Source organism: Lutjanus erythropterus, chromosome 6, assembly GCF_056507025.1.
Source record: "Lutjanus erythropterus isolate fLutEry1 chromosome 6, fLutEry1.hap2, whole genome shotgun sequence".
NCBI classification, from domain to species: Eukaryota; Metazoa; Chordata; class Actinopteri; order Lutjaniformes; family Lutjanidae; genus Lutjanus; species Lutjanus erythropterus.
The window spans coordinates 11,504,100-11,528,380 of NC_139322.1; the positions used below are offsets into that span (position 1 = coordinate 11,504,100).

A 24,281-nucleotide genomic window follows, 5' to 3' on the forward strand; every position below is an offset into this window, starting at 1 on the left:
CATTTTCTTAGAAGGAATATAGTGAAGATAAGGGCTTGAACAATATGCAAAAAAATATATTATAATATTATTAAAATTGCAGCTTCTGTGATTTGGATATTGCGCAAGGCCATGTTGCCACTTTGATAATATTTCGATTAATTGTTGAGCCCTAGTAAAGATAATAGCATCTAGTCAAATATTTTTAGGGTAAGATTATTTTAAAGTTTATACTTTTAAAGAAATTAATTTTTTATGTTTAAGAAAACGGCAAACAAGAAGGAAAAGGAAATGAAAGTACCGTTGTCTTGAATTCAAACACTCAAACAGTGAAGCAGATTAAAGAAAGAAAAAAAGAAATCAAAGGATTCAGCTCTGGCAGTGGAAATGAAAAAAAAAAAAAAAGCTTTTCAAACATTAGATCCAGTGACTTTTGTTTGAAACTTACAGGATGAAAGGAAACACAATCGCCCAAAGTCACACAGACAAGGGAATTATGCATATGAACATTAAACCTGATTCAGTGTACTGGGTGAAGTACAAAGGAACTTGACCAAAAAAGTAGCTGTCGGATTGAGAAGTTCTGCAGTACTTTGAGAGAACAAGCTACAGTCTTTGTTCTGCTGCAAATCACTGATTTAATCCACTTGGTGATTGATTTATCCAGAATAAATAATCAGGTTATCTGCATCAGTATTGTCTTCAGATATTAACGAGAGAGTTTATGTTAATCTTAAAGAGTAAAAGTACTGGTATTGTATTTTTTGGCTGTAGATAATGGTCAGAGGAGGTGGTTTTATCTTGTATCGTAGCATATTTTTTTTTGCTTTTGTGCAGGGTTCAGTGGGTGTGGTATCAAACAATGAGATTATATGCAGTTCTGGGGGGGTTGGTGGGGAGATTTATGGTATGTTGAGGGCTCAACACCCACTGAATACGCTGTAGACCGAAGCTGTGTTTGACTCCACTGGCTAATTAGTGCGATTACTGCACAGCTGGATTGGCCAGACGTTTTACTGAGTTTTGTCAAAGGGATCACTCACTCGATGAGGGCTTCATACCGACAACTTCTGCTTCAGCAGAGTCTCTCTATTTTAGGACTGCAGGACTCTGTCTGGGGAGCAGCCGTCTAAATTTAAGGGAGTGGGAAAACTGAAGTAACCTTTTATGAAAACTGTTCCTCTTTCTGTTTGTGTTTAATTCTCTCTTATGTAAAAAAAAATACATAAATAAAAGCTTTGTGAGTGCAGCTGGAGACTTTTTGCTCTTGAACTCACCACAATCAGACGTTCAGCTTTGTAAAACTTGCATTAATTGATGCCTTGATACTAGAGCTGCAACAATTAGTCATTAATTTGATTAGCTGTCAGCTATTGAATTAACCACCAACTGTTGTGATAACCGATTTATCATTATGAATCATTTCATAAGAAAAAATGTCAAAATTCTCTGGCTGCAGCTTCTTAAATGTGAATATTTTCTGATTTCTTAAGTCCTTTATGACAGTAAACTGAATATCTTTGGATTGCAGACAAAACAAGACATTTGAGGATGTCACCTTGGGCTTTGGGGAAAAGTGATCAACATTTTCCACCATTTTCTGAGACTTTATAGACCAAACAACTAATCAGTTAACAGAGATAATGATTGACAGATTAATCATTAATGAAACAATTGTTAATCACTATAAAACTGTGAAAAAAATTAGTGAAGTGCAAATTTTATTATTGCTGTGCTGTACTTTAATAATGAATTAAATACATTTAACATCAGTATTTTATTCATGGTTTGTTTATCAGTTTATAAATGACGATTTTATGGCAGGGGTTCGCAGAGTTTTGATGACTGATTTAGGGAGCCAGCATATGATTGAGGGCCACAGAAAACCCCACTTGCTGGAGGATTTATGATCGGTCTCATAAACTTCTTGAGTACCACATTCACCTGTTTGTAGATTGCGCAGATCACTGTATCTGTCCCACGAGGTCTGACAAGGTAGGCTAAGAGTTGACGATTATATGTTTTTTAATTAATTTATTTCATGTTTAAAAATTTTAAGAGATTCCTCAGTGTACCACTAGAGGGAGCTTGAGTGGCATTAGTGCTGTAGTCTGAAAATCTAGTGAGTAGCGAATTATTGGAATATAATAAATGTATTTTATGTCACGTTCGAGGGCTGCACAATAAGTTTCTGAGGGCTGCCATTGACCTGCACCTGGACAACCCCTGTGTTACAGCAATTCATGACACCACCTTTCTTTTTTGGGTCTCAAGCTAAAAAGATTTGTCTGTCGTACAACCCGACGTAATGTCTTCAAATTGCTTCTTTTGTTCGACCAGTGGTCCAAAACCCAAAGACTCTTCATTTACTGTCATAAATGACAAAGATGAGCATCAAATTCTCAAATTTGTAACCTGAAAATGTTTGATATTTTTACTTTGAAATGAACAGATTATCTTCTTTCAATCAAGTAATCAGTTGTTTAATTGTTGCGCCTCCACAGTTGAGATTTTCCTTTTGATCTCTGCCCTTTCAGTCAGTCGCATATTAACCATTTTTGCCACCTGCTTTCCCTTCATCTTCTTCTTCTCCTGCTAATCTTCCTCCTCTCTCGTCTCTTTTGCTTGACCTCTCCTTCCTCGTCTGACCCCTCTCTACCCTCTCTCTGTTATCACTCTCCTGTCTTTTCGCCTCTGTTCACCTCCACTGTCTTCGCTCACTCCCCACCCCCCCACTCTCTCTCCGGCAGCAGCCCGTCGGACCAGCACGGCTCCTCCAAGCCCCCGCTGAGCTCCTCGGCCATGACATCACGCATCCTGCTGCGGCAACAGCTGATGCGAGAGCAGCTTCAGGAGCAGGAGCGACGGGAGCAGCAGAGACAACAGGCCTCCCAGTACCCACAAACCACCACGGCCCAGACCCCTGCCATCAATGTCAGCGTCCCTGCCAGTTTACCCCCAGCCGCCCAGGTCCCAATGGAGGTGCTCAAGGTAAGGAACCAAGGCTCTAGTCTAGTGGCGGCGAGGAAGACGAGGGCGATATAGCAGCATGTATGATTAGTCAAAGTTATTACAGTGTAAAGTTTCCACCTCTGGAATTAGAAGTTGCATGTGTCATTGCTGCAGACTGAACGGTGCAGGCAGCCCTGTATTTATAGAGGTTATTGACTCGTGTGTGTGTGTGTGTGTGTGTGTGTGCGTGTGTATGTGTGGACAGTTTTACTATGACCGTGTGTAAAAAAACACAGGAGTGAGTGAAGTGTGTTAAAATGCGTATATGGGGATTATCTTTCCTGAGAGAATTCCTCTTTAATGCATGCTGTGCTTCCAGCCATTTGGATTTAGCCATCTTTAATCCTATTTGCTCAGCTAGATTCACATCTTTTCATAGCTTTGATTCCCTGGCAGTCCGAGGGACAGGAGACTGTTAAGATTTTCTGTACGAGTAGAGACCGTTGTGCTTCAGGGTGCATTTTAACAAGGCACTTTGGTAAGTTTTAACATTCGTCTTCTGTCTGTATTTTCATAAGAGAGCTGTAATCTTAAAAATCGATAGAAACGTCTTAAGCTGTGTTGTGTGGCGGTGAACGTGCGTATCTGTTATTCAGGGTTATTTCGTGGTCAGGTTTATTCTTGTTTTCTAGTACTTTTCCCTTTAATTCAGTGATTAATGAGTTAGAAAACTGTAGGTGATTGTACATTTTTAAAGATATTGAGGATTTTTTTAGGTGCCTTGATAAAAATCTTCCATGAGTCGCTTCTCTGTCGGTTTTCTGTTCGAACTTTTTTGGAAAATGTAAAAGTTTTTTACATTATTGCAAAGCTGGCGGAAATGTTTGTGAATTTTGTCATGACGACACATGCATGCCCATATATTCTTGTGTCTGCGTGTCTTCCTTTGAATATGTTGTAGATTTTCCTTTTCTTTCCTTTGATTTTATCATTGATTTCCATTTGGTTTATTCTCAGTACACTGATCTCTTAAAGAATATGTAAAACTTTAGGGACCTTTTGCACAAATCTATAATCATGTTTGTGCATTTGACCTAGTAGATGATAACATCTACTTATTTAAAATACCTGGGTCCCAAAAAGGATAATCTGAATAGAGCTACTGACACAGGTTCTGTGTGTTTGGTCTGTAATTTCTTCTATTGATGAACTGTTTTTAATAGTGTTGTTGGGATTGCAGATGGTGTGTGTCCTAGTGGGAATTTAGTATTGTTCTTCAGTTGTTTGTTTGAGGGTGCTTGATCAGTTTCATAGTTTTTCATGTGGTGTTTTTTGTCAGTTGCAGTTGTCACTAAAATGTCTTTTTAAAAGTTTACTTTGTCAGGTTTTCATTATTCAAATTGAAAACCTTTTTTACAGATATGAATACAGAAAAATATCTCTGTGGTGGGGATTTCTCTCCTTCTGCGATTGAATACCTGGTTGTGTCTGGTGAGCCCTTCCTCCATGTGTGAGGCTGCTGTAAACAATCAAAATGTTACGTAGCTTAGAAAATGTTACCATGTACAACCTAAAAAACTGGATATTTTTCTTTTTCAACAATGTGGATACACTCTTCTATGTTTTATATCTAAGACTGTGTAAGACTGAAGAATAACACTATGAGCAGCGGGGGGACTTGCCACTGGGTGTTTTGCACACTGGTTATAAGGTTTTGATTTACTATCTGATCTTTTATCTCTGTGACCTGTGCATCAGTGGTGGATTAGCTTTTAGCTCTGTGTGGTACAATGCATGTATCGTGCATTGCCCCTGCTAAATAAACAATGCATAAAAAAGTAAACAAAAATATTTTAAAAAAGAAATCTTTTGTGCAACATCCAGTAGGTTCTAGTAATTTAATAACTTCCATGGAGAGTAATAAAAAAGTAATGTCTGAGACAGGACTGCAACTGTGATCTGTCCATCATTTTCTCTATTAATCGATTAGTTGTTTGGTTCATGAAATGTCCGGAAATTGTGAAATTTTGCTGTTTCACAGAGCCAAAGATGACGTCCTTAAATGTCTTGTTTTGTCCACAGTCCAAAGATATTCAGTTCATTGTCATAGAGACCATAGAGAAAGTCTTCACATTTAAGGAGCTGAAATCAGAAATCGGGAATTGTCGACTAACAGATTAAGCGACTAATTGTTGCAGCTTTAAAAAAAATTGTTGCATTCATGTAGATAATTTCGCTGCTGTATCGGCTCTGTGTGTAGATCATAAGCCTTCAGTGGAAAAGAAGAGCTTTAATTAAAGGATACATACAACTTTTCACTGTATAAACTCACATTAGAAGTAGATATACTGCGAGCTATTGAGTAATCTTTGTTTAACTAAATCCATCCACAACACATTGAGAGATTTCATGGTTACTTGCTCAGCCACACTTTCATCACCCTGGATGTGTGTGGCATGGGCCAGCAGCGAAAGACAAATACAGTATATCCATTGAAAACACAGCCCTCCTCCTCATGCAGCATAAACATTACTTACTCTCCATAATCTGCAGGCTCTTTGAGAGGTTTAGGACGCCCCCACCCCGAACCCTCGCCCCGTGTACAATACATCAAGTTAGAGTAATTTCTCTGCTTTGGCGAGAGCTTACAGACATTCTTCATTGACTGAAGCCCTCAAATGAAAAGGCCGTTCCAGCTTGGCGCTGTTGAGCTGGGTTAACCTGCTCCCCTGTCTGTGGGTAGATTAGCAAGAGTCCACACAAAGCTCAGGGGTACCAGGCAGAGCTGCTGGACCTCAAAAAGTGCAAACATTAAGCTCAGATGAGTTTATCTAAAGACTGATTGGGCCCTTAATTAACCAAGTGACCTCTGACCTTCTGGGGAATAAGTAAGGGATCAGTTTAGGGATCAAGACAAAGGCGAGCACAGCCTTACCACACACCGAACGCTAATTCAGTGAAGAATGCTCGTAATTAGCCCCCACTGCTTTCATTCCATGGCATATTTAAGAGAAAAAAAACACTGCTTTGAAATTTATGTAGGATAACTTCCTAAAAGGGTTAAAAAATGATTTCTTGACATTTTTTTCAGAGGATTTAGGGTGCCATGAAAAGAACAAAGTGCTCTTCAACCCTGTACAAAATGTACGTTTCTTCTGGATTATACAATCTGTGTAGCTCGTGACTGGTATGCATCAGAGGGTACACAAAGATGCCACACAGATATCTCATTTTAGTTGAACTGTGAATTAAGAGAAGACGACTTTAGATAGAAATGCACATTTTGTAATCTTTAATCTAAAAAAGTGACATTATACTCAATGTGTTCAGGCTTTCTGCTTAAAAAACACTAATCCAATAATCTGAATTTTATGCATAAAAACGTCTTAAATACATTTAAGTTGATTTGTGAATTGACAGAACAAGATATTTGATAGTAATGCACATTTTGTAATGTTTAATCTAAAAACATACATTATACAGGTCCTTAAAGAGTCTACTTACCAGGTTCTTAAAGAGTAGACCTTTTTTCAAATGATTCAGGATGCCATAGGGCTCTTAAGCCCTGCACAAAATTTATATTTCTTTTGGATTATACAATCTGTGTAGCTTGTGATGGCCATACATATATCGTTTTGGTTGGCTTATGAATAAATGTAACAAGACAGACGAGATAGAGAAGATTTTAGAAGTTTTAGAAGATTTTATAATCATTAATCTAAAAAGATGCAACTATACCGTACATTTACAGGGTTTCTGCAGGTCCCTAAAGTTAAAAAAAAATCTCAAATCCAATAATTTGAATTTTAAGCCTTAAAGGAGCAATATGTAACAATTACCTGTCTAAAGATACTGCTGTCCAGATAGCAAGTTGGAGCCATGAACTGCATATTAAATAGGTTGCATCCCTTTTAGATATACAGTCTATGGTTCAAGTGAGTTGTTTCCCTGTGTCCCCTCCTCTACCTGACATAATGAAGCTCAGGCAGGCTGCAGGAACACTGCAGGACTGCAAGAGGAACACAATAATAACCAGCAGCGACGAGTCCTTCGCTGTAAGTTAAACAGGTGTTTATAAGTGTCAATGTAAAGATGAGCCTGTTATCCTGAAAACAAAAGCCCACGGCTAAAATACACACTCTGGAGTTTGAGTTTAGTGGCTGCCTGCCAGACTCCAGTAACATTTTGCTCAATTTAAATGTTATTGTTATTTATGTTATCTCTTACGACTGATCTTTTCTATCTCGTCTGTCTTGTTACATTTATTCATAAGCCAACCAAACCGACACTTACTCATTCAGGGAACATTCGGCATTAACTCTAATTAGACATTTCAAAAGAAAACACCGCAACTGTAGAGTTGTCAGAAAGGCGGGTTTCCTTAGTCTCTGATGACATATGTGATGATAAATTACAGTAAATATATCACCGATTTCTCCTTTAAATGGCTTAAATACAATTTTGACAAGTCTTAAACATGTATGTTAATATTACTGTTATAAAGTTGGAGGTCAGTCTTGCTTTTAAATGTGTTACTGGGAAAACTTTTGGCTATCAATCACGATGTAGACGCCACAAAACAAAATCAACATTGAATCAGTAACCAATGTTAACTGCGCATGTACTGTTTTTGTCAGTATGGATGTCAAGTAGATCTTAAATTGCATTCATAAGTCATAGAGAAGTAAAGAAACAGGAAAATATTCACATTTTAGAAACTGAAATCAGAGAATTTGAATATTCTATCTGTGAAAAAATACTCAAAACAATTAATCAGTCATCAAAATAGTTGGCAATTAGTTTATAATTGATTAAGAATCAGTTAGTCATTGCACTCTTCTGCAGTGAGATCATTTCATGAAATGAATCATACACTTATCACCTTAAATGCAACGATGCCTACTTAGGCCAAAGTTGTTAATAAATTTAGTCAAAGTAATTTCTCATTATCCCATCCGTAGCCAGCCATCCATTCAGTAGTGTATAAAACAGCAAACCATGCTGTCAAAACTGTTTTCTGAGCTGTTATGCTAATTGTAACACAACATTTATCATTGAAGGTAATTCGTCAACCTTTTTGCATAATAGCATGACAATATGTCAGAGGCGGAGGAGAAGACCACACGTTGCTCCTGATGTAGCTGCTCACATTAGCATCACAGTTGTTGTCTGCGACTTCCACGGAGCACGTTAGCAGCTTAACTGTGAGACAAAGTGGCCTATTCTTCTCGCCTGCGTAGCAAATGGGGGCATTCTTGTTAATGTATCCTGGTAGGACCATCATGGAATGCCCAAAGCACGCAAGTCACACACACACAAACACAAAAAAAACTCCACAAATCAGTGTCCTCTCTGAGTACAGCGGGACGCTTTGTGCTTGTTTTCTGCAGAGTGTTTCTGACTCTTTGGGGGTTATGTTGCCGATGCCCTCCGGGGCTGGAGATGGCTAAAAACGAGCCGATAAACAACAAGCCGTGTTGTTTGCTGCGGTTGCAGAGGCTGTGGGTTTGCAGTTGATGTCACATTCCCAAACAGTGTGTTTTGCAAAGAGTACATGAAGTGAAGCTGGGTAAAGTAAAGTTCAAGTCCCGCTGGCACTCAGAGCTCCACTGATCTGCCCATCGGCTCTTACTGAAGCTGACAAACTGAGTGATTATGAGACATATCACAGACCAATGCTTATGTGACCACCACCATGTTGAGACTCCTTATACATGCATCTTACGGACAGAGACAAAGACCCTGTAGAAGTCCGGTCTGTTCAGACCATGAAAAGGATCCTTTTCAAAAACAGATTTTCACCCTTTAGACCAGTTCATCATAACAAAAGCTACAGTATGTATTGACGAGGCCGGGACGTTCCATCCTGAGGTCTGTGCCCCCCTCCTTCAGGGGGCTCCAGCGAACTCTGAGCAGTGAGATCATCTAATTATATGTGATAAATTTAGGAAGTCCATGAAGAGAAAAACAAGCTCAGAAAACCACTGATTCTCATTTTAATTCACTTTAAGACAAAACAGACTGATTTCAGCTGATTTTGCAGGGTTTTTTTTTTTTTTATAATTGATTAATGTACTAAGATTTCTAGTTCGACCAACAGTCCAAAACCCAAAGATACACAGTGATTCTTGAGAAAGTTAAAGGGACAGTTCACCCCAAAATCAAAAATAAATTTTTTCCCCCTTACCTGTTGTTCCATTTATCCATATAGATTGTTTTGGTGTGAGATACCGGCCATAGAGATGTCTGCCTTTTTTCGAATATAATGGGACACGATGGCTCTCAGCTTGTAAAGCTCAAAGCACTGAAAAATACCAATAAAAAAACTCAGCAGCTGTGTCTCTTTCCAGAAATCATGACCTGGTTACTCAAGATAATCCACAGACTTTGTTGTGAGCAGTTTCATGTAAGAACTAGTTTCTTTTTACAGTATAATTTACCTGAACTACTTTCTGGCTACTAGAAAGGAAGTGATTGTGAAATGATTTCTGGAATTTTTGATTTCTTTGAGTTTTTCAAATGCATCTTTTGGCTTTTTGAGCACCACTAGCCGAGTGCAAATTAGTCCCATTATATTCAAAAGACTGCAGACGTCTGATATCTCCAAAACTCTGCCACTCACACCAAAATGATCTAGATGGATAAACAGCACTAAAGGTTTGGAGAAAAAATTTAGACTGTAGACTGTCAGACCACATTAATTACATTATCCTTTAAGGTTAATTTGAACCTTTTGCTCAGTGATGTCTAAAATAAACAGCAGCAAAGAAAATAATTACATGATTAGTCAGTTTAGGGCTGTAAGCAACAATTTTCATTATCGTGTAATCTGCTTATTGTTTCTGCAGTTAACCGATTGATCGCTCAGTCAATAAAATGTTAGGAATTTGTGTTGGGTCTTTAAGTCGCTTGTTTTTATATATTCTGTTTACTATAACTTAAGAGACAAAAAAGCAGCAAATCTTCAACATTTATGAGGTAGAACTGTGACATGTTTGGCACTTTTGCTCTAGAACTTTACGTTAATAGAGTGAGGCTGCAGCTCTCTGTTATTTTCATTTTTAATTATCTTCTTAATTAATTGATTAGTTGTTAATAAAATGTCAGAAAACAGTGAAAAATGTTGATCAGTGCTCCCCAAAGCCCAAGATAACAGTGTCTTACAGTAATAAAGGAGTTAAGAGGCAAGAAAATATTCACATTTAAGAAGCTGAAATCAGAGAATTCTGACCTTTTTTTCTTAAAAAAAAAATACTCAAACTGATTAATTATTTATAAAAATAGTTGGCGATTAATTTAATAGTTGACAAGGAAATCATGAGTCAAGACTTCTACGGACTGAAACCCAACAGTTGCGTCTACCACAGGTGTATTTAGGCCTAGGATTTTTTTTATTGGGGCACCTTTTACTTAGTGTTTTGCACATTATGCCCTTAATGACCTCTTTGTTTCTATTCTTAGTGCATGAGAGAGAGAGAGACAGTTGTATGGGGCTCCTACAGTAATCCTTTGTACGGTGTCTTTGTTTCTATTATTAGACGATGACAGCTGTCAGTTCTGTGGATGTGGATGTGCGAATTTATGAAACAAGGACACACAGAAAGACAGGGGCCTTTGTATCTCTGTCTAACAAAAATCTTGCTGTTCATACGTGCATGTAGCAGTGGTTTCTAGTCAACTTATAAAGTAACAAGTGTTCCCTGATGCAGTAATCCTGAGTTCAGTGACGTCTTGTATATGATCTGCCCCTGGGACCCTGAATCTGCAGTTAAATGTTCAGCCTTTTCAGTGTACAGGACTCTGAAATATATTTGTTTTTGTGTTATCACCCCTCCTGCAGCTCGTGTCTGCTCTTTACGCTCAGGTTGGCACTTTTCAACCAGGCCCCTGTATGAAATTTCAAGCTAAAGCGCCTCAGCTTCCTGATTGAAAACAGTTGCTGATTGGCTCTCTGTTTTAACCCTCGTCCCGCTGACATATTTAAAATACAGCGAATATCTGCTGGAACTCTGGGGACTTCAAGCCTAAACTACTGTGAGAAACACCCATCATAGCAAAATGTCAACTCCTTTTTTTTATAAAATTGCTGTTTTAGGAAAGCTGCAGTTTAAAGATATAGTTCTCATTAAACGTTGGGTTATTTATGAAGTGTCCTACTTGTTCTGCAGGCTGGTCACTGAGTGTGACACGGCGGATGTCACTGGTTCCACTTGGTTTTATTTGTATAATAGGACTTTTGTGTCGGCCACCTTCGTCATTTTGTTTTTTTTTCCTCTTGACACTTTTTGCCTTTTTTTTTTTGTAAAATAAAACATTAATACTGTTGTTGTTCTGGTCACAACCTGTTAGCAGTGGAGGAATAATCGATTTTTAGATGCGTCGTGATTCTTTCTTGAAAAGTAAATAATCATAAATTTACAAACCCAATGCTTGACATTATGATCGCCTGTAACAATTTTCTGTTCTAAGCTAGGCTACAACTTAAGTTTTGGCTTAAAATCATTTTATAATTGCATGGTAGCACTCAGAATCAGAATCAAATCAAATCGTAAGGTGCCAAGAGATTCCCACCTCTACAACCTGTGTGCATCTGCAGCCTGTTATAAGTTGGCATAAATAGACAAAGTGCCGGCATACAGTGTGTCCAGGTCTGATCACTGAAATACACCACAGATGAATGAAATTCCACAGCTAACAATTACTTTCATTGTTGATTAATCTGTCAGTTATTTTCTTGATTGATCGATGAGTTGTTTGGTCTATGAAATGTCAGAAAACTGATTAATCGCTTGTCAGAATCATTAATTTAACAGTACAAGGATACAATGAGATTTATAATCTTTATTAATACATATATGCAAAATTGTCTGATTGCTGTACAGATTTTCATCCTTTACTTGAAGTCATGTACAGCTCATATTTTCAGGGCCGCTGGTGCCCCCAGAAAACTGACCAGTATTTGAGAAAACGTGGGGTTATAACTCATGTTATTACATGTTTATTTTATTATTAATTCTTCAATCAACTTCCAATGATAATATCCTGAGGCAGCACATGAGCTGAATCTTTTAAATGGTCAAGTGAAATTAGTGCAGAGATGAATAAAAAATCCTGAAGGATCTGCCTCCACAGATGTAAAAAATAAGTAAAACTGCTGTGAAAGACAGAAAAGCTGAGACCAACCCGTACAATAACACAGCTTGTGCTGCAACAAGGATTATTTTCGTTGTCGATCAATCTGTCCTGACTGTCTGTGACTCAGAGCAGCATAAATGAAGCTGCAGTTGCCAGAGCAGCTCTGGTCTGGTCACTCTTTTTTTTCTCCAAACCAGCCGCTATAAAATGATGATTGTTCCCACACAGAGGAGGACGGACACACTCGGTAATCGTTGAGGTCGGTGGGAACGCCTGAAGTGCTGTGGAAAGACGGCGGGATCCAACTGATGAGACGGGCGTTTTCCCACAAGCTTTTCAACATTCAAAACGTTTCATTTTCAGCACAGTTTCTCACAGGTTATGAAATATTTAAGAACAAATTCTCAAATATTTTCATCCAAATAACTTCCAGATATATTATTGATTTAATCTGTTATTTTGCTAAATGATGTTTAGATAATGTTTTTACATTACAGATTGACAGAACATTAATAAAGTAAGCACTTTAATGATTGTTTAATTGTTTAATTGTGGCTTAGATAAAACATTTTAATACGTCAGCCTGAGCTTTGGGAAATTGTGATTTATTTGAACTATTTTCTTTTTGGACCAAACTGTTACTCAAGAATCAACAAGGAAACTAATCTGCAGACCTGAAACACAGACATGAAATGAGAGAGAAATCAAAATAGTAAAAAGAGAGAGATAAAAGAATTAATAAAGATAACATAAGAGATTAATTAGAAGTATTAGACCAAGAATCAGTCTGAATTCAGTCACAGTTGATAAATGGCAGAGTTGACTTGAGGTCACGGCTTGTTTACCAATTGTTTACACATGGGAGTGCTAATTAATGGATTGCCCATTTATAGCTCAAGTGTTTCCATCTGGATTATGTTTCTAAAAACTGCTGCAGTTTACAGTCTATTTTCAGGACCAGCGTCACTGCGGTCCATCATGTATGAAGCATATCATTTTTTTGACTGGTTCATAATAAAGTGATGTCTGCGAGCTGTGGATTTGGTGAGTTTATCTGATGATGGAGGAAATTATCCTTCAGGATGTAATCAGTTATTTTCAGTGGTGATATAACACTCGAACGCTTTAATTAGATCAAAGTAAAAACTAAAGGATTCTATTAGAGACCAACACTAATTAATCTCATTCTTCTGCACTTTGGCCCAAAGTGTGATGTGGTTCTTCTTAATGAGTCACTGACGTGCTGTAAATATGCCCCCCTCTGTGGTGTCAGCTTTACGATGCCATAACGACGATTTACAGCCCAAGGTGATCTCAGTCGTACCTGAGGGATATATGTTAACGCACCTCTCACATGAGGATCCCCTGCAGAACAATGATGCTGTTTCTGAGGATGGAGAAGAGGCTCTGAAAGAGTTTCTGTTCTTGTTGAGAAGTTGACAGTCTAGAATAGATAGATAGCTTAAAGGTACCTGTTATTGCATGATTGTGAATGTGCACATCTGAGCTCCCTTTCAGTGGGTAGTTTCATATTTCCACAGATTTTGAATATCCGTGCTCAGCAACAGAAGTCAGTGCATTATACTTTGGCTGCATGAATTGATAAGGAAGTCCATTTCCACCAGTGTGATGGAAAAAAAGATGCTGCAAGTCATTATAATGAGGAAACTTTCTCAGAATAATGACTTAGTATCTCAAAATAATGACCTGATGTCTCAAAATAATGATTAAGTAGAGCAAAAATAATGATTATCTATAGTGAAATAATGAGTTAGTATCTCAAAATAATGATAAACCTTCTCAAAATAATGATTAAGTAGAGCAAAAATAATGATTTAGTATCTCAAAATAAAATCAAAATAATGAGCATATGTCTCAAAATTATGATTTAGTATATGAAAGTGAGTTAGAATATAAAAATAATAATATAGTATAGCAAAATAATGACTTAGTAGCTCAAAATAATGAAAAAGTTTATGAAAATAATGACTTAGTATTTTAAAATAAAGAGTTAGTATCTCAAAATGATTACTTAAATATCTCAAAATAATGATCTAGTATAGCAAAATAATGACTTACTATATCAAAATAATGAGAAACTTTCTCAAAATAATGCCTTAGTATCTTTAAAAAAATTACCTTTTTTTCAAAATACTGACTTACTATATGAAAATAATGAGAACTTTTCTCAACTTAATGAGAAACTTTCTCCAAAGATCCAAAGAATGACTTAGTATCTTAAAATAGTGACTTATGTTTAAGTTATTATTTTGAGAAAGTTTCTAAGTGTAATGATTCAAGATCTTTTTTCATCACATTGGCACATGGCACATGTTGCCGCTGAGAGTCAGTTACTATTATTCTTTTTAATGTATTCCTTTAATAACAGTATCATTTCAGCCGTGGAGTGCAGTGTGTGCAGACTGAAGGAGTTTTCACAGAAATGTGGCTCAGAGTTCGTCTGGAGCCTCTGACCTCCTCAGCTCCGTTAATGAACCCAAATCCTCTGGGCTTAAGCAGAACAAATACATCAGTTTAAAAAAAAAAAAAAACGCAGTAGCAGAGACTGCAGCTCATTGATTTTTGAGACGCAGTATGCCTGTCGATGCCGATTAAAAAAAAGACAAACAAGGATGTAACAGACTCTTTTCTGAACTGCTGAACTGCACGACTGCTGTAGCATCCACAGGGTTAAAAAAAGTAGATGAGGCAAAGTGATAGCCCGGGGCGAGTTTCAGTAAAAGGGGTGGTCTCGCAAAACAAAGGCACTAACTGTTAACACCACATCCTGATCAAGTGATACACCATAAAGGAATAAATTCAGATTTTACATAAAACAACACAAATTTGAAAAAGCTCATTGTACTTTGCTGAGATTCCTTAACATGCATAACTAATTACTTTTCTTGCCTTTTAAAAGATGAGCAGGCTGTGTCTGTCCTCATACTTACAGGCTTCAGTCTCCTGGTGCAACCAAGAAGGAAGCAGCTACAGCACATGTTAGTTTAGACAGAAAATAAGCACAGAAGTTCTATTTTTGTTGTTAATTTGGACGGATCAGTTTACTGTAAAAGATGCTTGAGATGCTTGGATACCCACTTTATGAGGTATGTTGTGTTTTTGGAAAATAACATGACAGTGTAAGACTAAATTCTACCTTATTTACTGTCTTAAAGCCTTGTGTGTCATGTTATTTTATAAAATGCTAAATATATTAGTCATTGCGTCAAAAATGCAAGGACTAATAGACAGGAAGCTTTAAGTATAGACTCCAAATGTGGGCAGAAATGCAGCTGCACCATTTAAAAATGTGTATTTTACAGCCTGACAAACACAGTCTCTGAAGTTTGTTTATTTGCCTGCAGTAGCTTTTCTGGATCATTAGTGCCGTGTGGGGATTAATGATCCACAGCAATCAAATTTATCCATAACCGGGGAGCGCAGAGACGAGTGTGTGCGTGTAATTTTTAAATATGTGGACTATGAATGCAGAGGAGCAGAAAGTAGAAGTTGAAGAAAAATATGTAGAAATTGTTTTCTGCTGAGTCTCTCTGAGATAACGACACTTGACAGCGCCGCGAAAGAAAAATGCTTAATGCATCGAAGGCTTTGAAATCTGTGCCAAGTTTATTTTAATTTAATAGTCAGCACTGTGCGAAGCTAGGGGCAGGCCAGACTTTGAGGTATATTTAGTCTTTTTAATCTAATAAAAGACTGCATGGCCACAAAACATGAAACGTGACTACAAGAATAATAAAGTTGCAGTTAAAAGTGGGATTATTTGAAATTAACTCCTCCTTTCTCAGAGACATTTCATTTGCAAGCATGATTAAGTTGCATGTTTATTTGATACATGTCTTCTTTCTCCACCAACAGGTCCAGACTCACCTGGAGAACCCAACCAAATACCACATCCAGCGCTCCCAGCAGCAGCAGGTGAAGCGGTACCTGGGAAAGCTTGGCTCTCAGGTGTTGAGCTTGCCCTGCCCCAACCAGTCCTCTGACCACGGGGGCATGCCGCCAGGGCCGGGCAACAGCGCCCCCAACAGCCCTATGGCCTTACTGACCCTGAACGCTAACTGCGAGAAAGAGGTGAGATCTTATTCAGACTTATCAAACCGTTTTTCCCTTGATTTTGTACTCATTTAATCAGCCTTATTTGTGTTTCTTTTGCCCCTTTTGTTGTCTTATTGTAGATGGATGATGTCATCGATGACATTATTAGTCTGGAGTCCAGTTACAGTGATGATATCCTCGGCCTCATGGATCCAGGACTTCAGATGGCGAACACGGTATGTGTGCGTTTCCGTCAGTTCATCCTCAACACTGTCGAAAGATCAAGCACTTCACTCTTTTAACTGTCTCCACATGAGGGTGTTTTGTTAGGTGTATTTTGCAACAAAAACATCTATTTTTTTAATATTTCCTGATACTGTTCAAGAAACATATTTGGAAAATCTAAATAAATCTGATTCATTTCATAAAATAAAAAAATATCATATAATATCAACCTTGTGATTTGCCTTAATTCAGTGTTTCGTTCTAATAGACATATAGTAAAATTGAAATACGGACTTTTTGTGTTTTTTTAAATAAAATACAAAATAGAAATCAGAAACAAAAAATATATTTTTACTGTTCAGTTTTTTACGGCTCAGTTTTTGGGAAAGACAGCTCAAATTATAATATAGTAATCATAGTTTACTCAAAAACTGTATAGTAATATATGTCCAGATTTCACAGCGTTTTAGTCAGGGTCATTGTGAACAGGACTGCACTGAAAATTTAAGCAGATCTGTTAAAGGAAATAAAGTCTGACAGTTCAAATGTGATGAAATTTTTGATGGTATAATGAGATTTGAGACTTTCCCTTTTAATTATCTTTTTTATTATGCTGTAAATGGCCACATCCGGTCTCAGGATACAAAAAACAGGCCTATTTTTTGTGATTTTACTTTTTGTTATACAAAATCGAAACTTCTAATCAAAAATCAAACCATTTTTTCAAATTTTCTCATCCTTTTTTGACCATGAAAAAGAAAACTCCTTGTATTTCAATTTTCACATTTGTATTTTAAAAACAAAAATCAAATAATCACTTGTTTTGGGTTTTTTAATACCTGTTTCTGAAAAGATAATCAAATGACCAAAAGATAAACTCACCCTTTGCTGTAAGCTCCAGTTATTTGAATGTTAAAATTAGCTCCGCTGTGCAACCAGCTGTTTTCCCAGATTGAAAGAAATCATTTGATAATTAGAGGACATCCTGGAGTCTTCTCGTCACTGTGAAGTTGGCAGACAACCAGTAGAGACTAAAGGAAATCGTTGTGCACAGCCGAGAAATAATTCCACATATAAGCTTCCCGTAGAGCCACAAATAGCCATATTTACACTTCTTCTTGTGTGTCTGGATTAATCCGGTGAGATATAGTGTGTTAATTAGTGAGCTTTACAGCTGCTGTGTGGCGGATTTTTTTCTAACCTTTGGACTGAGCTGTTTCCAGTCTTTATGCTATGCTTTACTCTGCTACGGCTGCCGGCTGCAGCCTTACATGTGAGCGGTATCTGCTCATTTAACTCTTTTGCAAAACGTTGAACCGGTCCTTTTAACAGTGGCATCGTGCATGTTTGTTTCCTCAGATCCCCGTGCCGGCTAACCTCATGGACATGTACGGTAATCAAGGTATGTCCCAGCAAGGTCTGCCTATCAGCAACTCCTGCCCCGCCAACCTGCCCAACATCAAAAGGGAATACTCTGGTGAGCAGCACAAAAGAAAAACACTTTTCTGACATTACAATAAATCTGTCAAATGTTTACAGGTTCATGCTCAGTGTGTTCATCCTCTGTGTGGGGGTCTGAACTGTACATGACTGACAACGAACGAACGAACGACTGTTTTTTATGCATTTGTATCACGTTTTGATACTGAAAGCAACATTTTTTTATCACGTAGTTTCACAATCCCCGGCCATCATGCATATGCTGGATAAGTCTGGATCCTGTGGCAAATTTGACAACTATCAAAGGCCTGAAGGGTTCCCCGTGGGTACGTGTGGTTAATGAGCCTCCAAATGTAGAAGAATTCGATACACGCCGCACCATTTTATTTTACTGACCAACCAAAACGTTTCTTTCAGAAGCTGAGGTAAGAGCGATGGCAAAGGAGAGGCAGAAGAAGGACAACCATAATCTGAGTGAGTTTTAATTGCATTTTAATTGCTCTTAATTATACAGATATAGATAAATGTGAGTGTTTGAAAATACTGAGACTTTTTTTTTTAGGTGTTTTTTCTTGAGCTAATCATGGATTGTTTTTTTTCTTCTGTTTTTGTTCTGTAGTTGAGAGAAGGCGACGGTTTAACATCAACGATCGAATCAAGGAACTGGGAACTTTAATTCCAAAATCCAACGACCCGTAAGTTGCTTTCTTTATACACTCTCATCACTCTCCATTAAGACAGATTTCCTTGACAGTAAGATGTCTCAAAAGTGTATAATATCAGGTCAAAGCAAAATCTTACGAAAAAAAAACTGCAACTAAAAATAATGAAGCAAAAAAAAAAAAGAAATCCATATATACAAACATGTAATTCACCCTCTAGTTGTACTACATTTACTGAATATAAAGAACTTCCAGTAAAAATGGAAGTTAAAATGGAAATGTTAAGATGATTAGACTGTTTGTAAGAAATAGTTCACACATGCCCTTATTTCATTTGTATTGAAAGAATTAGAAGTCAGTGAAGAAATCCTCCCCTGATGTGATTTTAAGATAATACACTGAATCAGTTCCGTCCAAAAATGTTTTACAAAGTTCAGCTGAAGCTAATATGAGTCTTTTTTAGAACAAAATCACCTTTGTGTGACTGTCCCCCAACTGCGTCTACAGTAATTGACTGTCTGAGGAAAACCACAGAGGGGCTTTTTTTTTTTATTTAAAAGGCTGTAACATCTGAAGTTACCCACTTGACTTGTTAAACTAATCGCAGTTGAATACTCATATTAGCTGCAGATGAACTTTAGAAAGCGGGATTTTATCCTTCATCTCTTATATTTAGATGTCATGTGAGGATTGTTAATGTGACCTATACACTATACACAGTATACACAGGTATAGAAAATTATGTCTGATATATTTTCTTTATGTACTGACACTTTAAGCTTAGAAGCACCTCTTTAAGCTGTCTTCTCTTTCTCTGCTGTTTGACCTTCCCTGTGGTTCCTTGAAGATCCCAGCAGCCCCTTCTGTTGTGTCAATCCACCCGTGGTTGTTTTGCTAAACCCCAGCTGGGTGCTCCACCCACTCAGACGCCTCCATACAAACAACAGAGACTGCCTTTAACAAACAGACATGCCTGGCTTAACATCATTCTTAGTGTGGATAAAGAATAAGAAAACGTGTGTTTGTCACCAACAGAAGTTTTAAGAGGCGTATTTATACTGCTAGTATTATGACTTGAACTTCTACAACTTTCATCATAGTTGGGAAGAAGTTGCACTGTATAAATACAATAAAAACTTTTTTTTTTTTTTATCAAGGATCTTTCAAAAATTCCAAAAATTCCACATTTCAAATTGTTCGCAACTGAAAATATTAAATTACTAACCATCATTCACTTTCACTTTAATGAATTTACTCAACAGTTTTTGAAATACAAATTTTTTTGTCTTTAAATTCAAAGATTCAAAATTTTCTAAGAGGGAAAAGAAATTATCTCAACAAAAGATTATAGATTGGCAAAACATTTTTACTGATTGAACCCACTGCACCCTTCAGCTCTTCAGGGATCTCAGGGTTCATCCTTATGACTGCTCATTGACCTCCCCTGCGTACATGTTCTCTGCTGCCGGCCCTCTGTGACCTTCCTCATTATGCCTCTTGTTTTTCGAACTAAAGAGCTAAATGGCCGCGAGTGGTCAATTATAAAAGTCGAACGAAAACCCATAATGGGATTTTTTTCTGAATAGAGATAGTTGATTGTCTGACGTCAAAACTATCGGATCTAACAAACTGCAGGATGTACAAATAATGGCTCCTCTGTGGTTTTCAGGGACATGCGCTGGAACAAAGGCACCATCCTGAAGGCATCGGTGGACTACATCAGGAAGCTGCAGCGGGAGCAGCAGAGGGCCAAGGAGCTGGAGAACCGCCAGAAGAAGCTCGAGCACGCCAACCGACATCTGATGTTGAGGATACAGGTAATCAAACTTTCGTGACGTTTCGTGGTCGGGAGGTAGAGATTGCCTGAAATAAAGAGTGCTCCCTCTGATGTCAGAAGAAATGACACTTTTCTGAACTACATGAAGCTTCAGGAGTAACAAACAGTCACTGATTCACACAACAAAGGCCACTTATTTGAGGGGGGAGGCTGCTGCAGACTTGAGGCCATCATCTAGTAAGTAATTGATCACAAGACAAGAGGCGTCAAGGTCTGTGTAACTCAACTCAGCTGACATTGATTGATTGATTGATCACATTGTGTGTTTGTTTTACGTCGTAAAGCTGCTAAATAATTACAGTGAAGTTTATGGTAATTATTTAAGGGGGGGGGGGGGGAAACCCGCTGAGTTTGAACGGCTCAGTCAGTCACAGTCAGGTGAGGATTTCAAACAAAAATGTCACCTGCACTTAGTTACTCTGCTAACCAGTTTCCTGGGGGAGATTCTGGTTTTCTGTACCTTTATTCATGACCGCCCATGGAGCAGGCGGAGCAGTACGGTTATCTGAGACTCAATTCAGCCCGACACAAGAACAGTAGACTGTGATTTAATGATGACAATTGTGATCAGTAAATCATATTTTCATCATAATCGTGATATGAGCATGCACAATAAACATATCACAGATGACTGCCTGAAACATGATGAATACGAAAAATTATTTTGTTTTTGAATGTGCCCTGGGTCTAAAATTACACAGCGAGCATTTTTTTTTTCCCAGGATGACGAAGACATGACCTACACTACTCTGCCTCTGATATTCTTACCCCTACCCAGTGTCACTCTTTGTGCCTAAACCTGACCCACTTACCCAAAGCAGCAAAGGCAACAAGTACTAGAAGTCTGAGTAGGGTGGATCATGGCTTTGCTCTCCGGGGGAAAATAATTGCACACAGGGACAAAGATGGTGCTTTCCGTTACGCCTCATAAACTCTGAAATCTACATTGTTTTGTAGGACCAAAAGACAGGGACTTCATAGTGCATTGTTGTGACGGTTGTTAAAGACTGAAAAGTTTACATTTTTTTTCACAACATGCATACATTTTTGCAAGTCATATCATTGCAGTGCTGAACAATGTTATTGCACATTGCAGATTTTCCTCATGTCATGTAGGCCTCGTGTGGTTGTGACATCAGGGGTGTAGGACTCACAGACACAGAGAGACAAACTCCTCACTGACAAATCTGCGTGTGTTTCTGTCGGTGTGTTTGCAGGAGTTAGAGATGCAGGCGCGGGCTCACGGTCTCGCCATCGCCTCTTCAGCACTCTGCTCTCCTGAACTCGGGGCCCGGACCATTAAGCAGGAGACCTCACTGGAGGACTGTCACCAGGACCTGTACACGCTCCACCCACACCACCAACACCACCCGGCCTGCACTCCGGAACCGCCTGGCACCCTGGAGCTAAACGAAGGCCACTCTAACTTCCCGGAGGGCCACTACAGCGTTCACGGCAAGCCGGGCTCCAAACTCAACGACATCCTCATGGAAGACACCTTATCGCCGGTGAGAGGGGGGGACCCTTTGCTCTCGTCCGTCTCCCCGGACGCCTCAAAGGACAGCAGTCGCAAGAGCAGTGTAAGCATGGATGAGAATGAGCAGTGCTGTTAGCACCCCCTACTGGAAGACGCGTCGCCTGCATCTCTGACCCCTCCATCCTGCTGCAAGTGTTCCTGTCAGTAGCTAACACACTCCAGCTGCTGCAGAGGCTTCATTCTCCTCCTCCTCCTCTTGTCTGTTTTTGTTGTTTTTTTTTCCTCCCCTGCCTGTGTTTACATGTATTGAATCTTTTCCATTCGTGTTATTTTTCTTTGTTAGTTTTTTTTTTTTTTTGTGATATCTTTGTCTTTTCAAGCCCTCGACCTTGATTTCAAGGACTGATTATAAAGTATGTTCGCTTTAATCAATACTTTGATGACAATGAGTTACAAAAATAGAAGTTTTTATATTTTAAAAAAATATGCATTTATCTTTGGATAGAGGCTAGATTATCTTTATTTCTATTGATTCCAAAGAATCTAGGGAAGTTATAAATCATGGTCAGAAGAAATGTAGATATTTTGTGGTGAGATGAACACTGCTTTTTAAATCACTAGCAATAATAGAAGAAGAAAAAAAAATCTATTTATTACTATAGTGCTTTACACTCCTTGTGTCTTAGATTGAACTTGAATGTCAATGCCTTATTAAGATGTGTATACATCAATGTTGTATTGCTATGCACATGTTTTGGCTGAGTCTGTGTCAGTCTTCCAGTTGAGATTTTTCTGTCTTGACAAATATTAATCATTTGTAGATTTGATCTTATTTATGTATCTATGTAAACACGACGTTATGTACACATTCCCCTCAAAAATTAATTTATAACAAGGTATTTAAAAGAGCCTTTTGAAATAATAATAAATGAAAGCACATTAAAAAATATGAAGCGAAAACGTCTCCTTCAAGATAATTAAAATTAAACAGAATCATCATTATTGTGGCTAATTTTAGTCTTTTATTCATTTTCATAATGAGCAAGAAGCAGGAACAAGAGAAAGTTTGACCACACAGATTAATCCTGTAAACATCCAGTGCTGAAGAAATATTACTAGTATACATTCCTGTCTGCCAAAACCACTGAAACAATGAAATTTAAAGGGACAGTTCACCCCAGAATCAAAAATACATACTTCCCCCCGTCCCGTAGTGCTGTTTATCCAAATTGTTTTGATGCGAGTTACTGAGTTCTGGAGATGTCGGCAGATCCACGGACCTTGTTGTGAGCAATTTCATGTAGGAACTACTTTTTTCCTGCAGGAGAATTGACTGGAACTACTTTCATTCTACTAGAAAGAAGGTAGTTCCTGCATGAAACTGCTCACATCAAGGTGTGTCATTTATTCTGAGTAACGTTGTCATAAGTTTTGGAAAGAAACGTTGTTTTCAAATGTTTTTTTTGGTGCTTGGAGCACCTCAAGCCGAGTGTCATTCAGTCACGTTATATTGGAGAGAAGGCTGATATCTCAAAACCTCTGCAACTCACCCCCCAGAAATCTAGATGGATTTATAGCACCACAGGCCAGGGGGAAAATATGTTTTTGATTTTTGGGTGAACTGACCCTTTAACAGAGAATTAATTGAACAACTTTACAATAACAGAGTCTCAAAACTAGTAAAATCTTAGCTCAAATCAAAAATTAAAAAGCCTGTTGTAGCCCTGACACATGCACAGGAAGTTGATTTCACTCAATCTGATTGTTCAATCTATAAATCTTTGATAGGTGATTAATTCAAGAACAATGAATCAGTTCAGTTTTTATTGTATTGTTGGCTGTAGCGATCAGACTAACGGAACCGCTCCGATTTCAGCACACACGGCGTAACACTTCAGACGTGTCGATGCAAGTGCTCAGTTTTTATACTTGTCCATCATTTCTCTAAATTATTGTTTGTTTTTTTTACACCACTGCGGTGACATTTCACATTCAGTATGTCTTTTTTTTTCCACTATGTGAACATTTATATTGCCAAGGAGTATAAGGAGACTGCTTTGGGATTTTGTATGAAATGCATGACATGCTTGTCAAAACACTGGAATGACCTCTGTAAATTGAGACGTGGTTTGTTCGCCTTTCTTTTTTATTTTTATCTAAGCATAAACTAACTATTGTATTTGCCTTTTCAAATGCAGACAGAATATTGTATGAGTTTGTAGATTCTTTATGGTGTACGGTTGTTGTATAGTTGAGCAGTTTGTTTTCAACGGTTGTAGCACATTGCGTAAGAATGCCTTTGTTATTAATGACTACCTGCCATACATTGAGAGCCCTGTTACAGCACAGCCTCCGTTTTGTTAAACTATGCAATGGTTGAAGTTGTGCCTGCAGAGCAGCATCATGTCTTGATAATGTGATCTCCTTATGACTTAGTCTAAAACAGTATCGACGTGATTATCTTTTTAATTGATTTAAGTGCCTTACAGTTGTTTCTGTTACCATGGTGATGTGAGAG

The 24,281-nt window shown here is 38.0% G+C and overlaps 1 protein-coding gene across 5 annotated transcripts in view; it reads left to right on the plus strand.

Moving 5' to 3' along the window:
* Window positions 1–22,019, plus strand: part of LOC146324936 (microphthalmia-associated transcription factor-like) — a 39,777-nt gene extending 17,758 nt beyond the window's left edge. For 2 of the 5 annotated variants that reach the window (XM_084720589.1, XM_084720593.1), the window contains exons 2-10: window positions 2,730–2,970; window positions 15,943–16,158; window positions 16,263–16,358; window positions 17,707–17,824; window positions 18,021–18,113; window positions 18,205–18,261; window positions 18,407–18,482; window positions 20,119–20,266; window positions 21,504–22,013. In XM_084720589.1, the coding sequence (XP_084576715.1) occupies window positions 2,730–2,970; window positions 15,943–16,158; window positions 16,263–16,358; window positions 17,707–17,824; window positions 18,021–18,113; window positions 18,205–18,261; window positions 18,407–18,482; window positions 20,119–20,266; window positions 21,504–21,899 (1,441 nt within the window). In that variant the 3' untranslated portion in view covers window positions 21,900–22,013. Of the gene's footprint in view, window positions 1–2,729; window positions 2,971–15,942; window positions 16,159–16,262; window positions 16,359–17,706; window positions 17,825–18,020; window positions 18,114–18,204; window positions 18,262–18,406; window positions 18,483–20,118; window positions 20,267–21,503 lie in introns of all 5 variants that reach the window. The other 3 variants (XM_084720592.1, XM_084720591.1, XM_084720590.1) reach the window with 3 other exon arrangements.
* The last annotated feature ends 2,262 nt before the right edge of the window (window positions 22,020–24,281 follow it).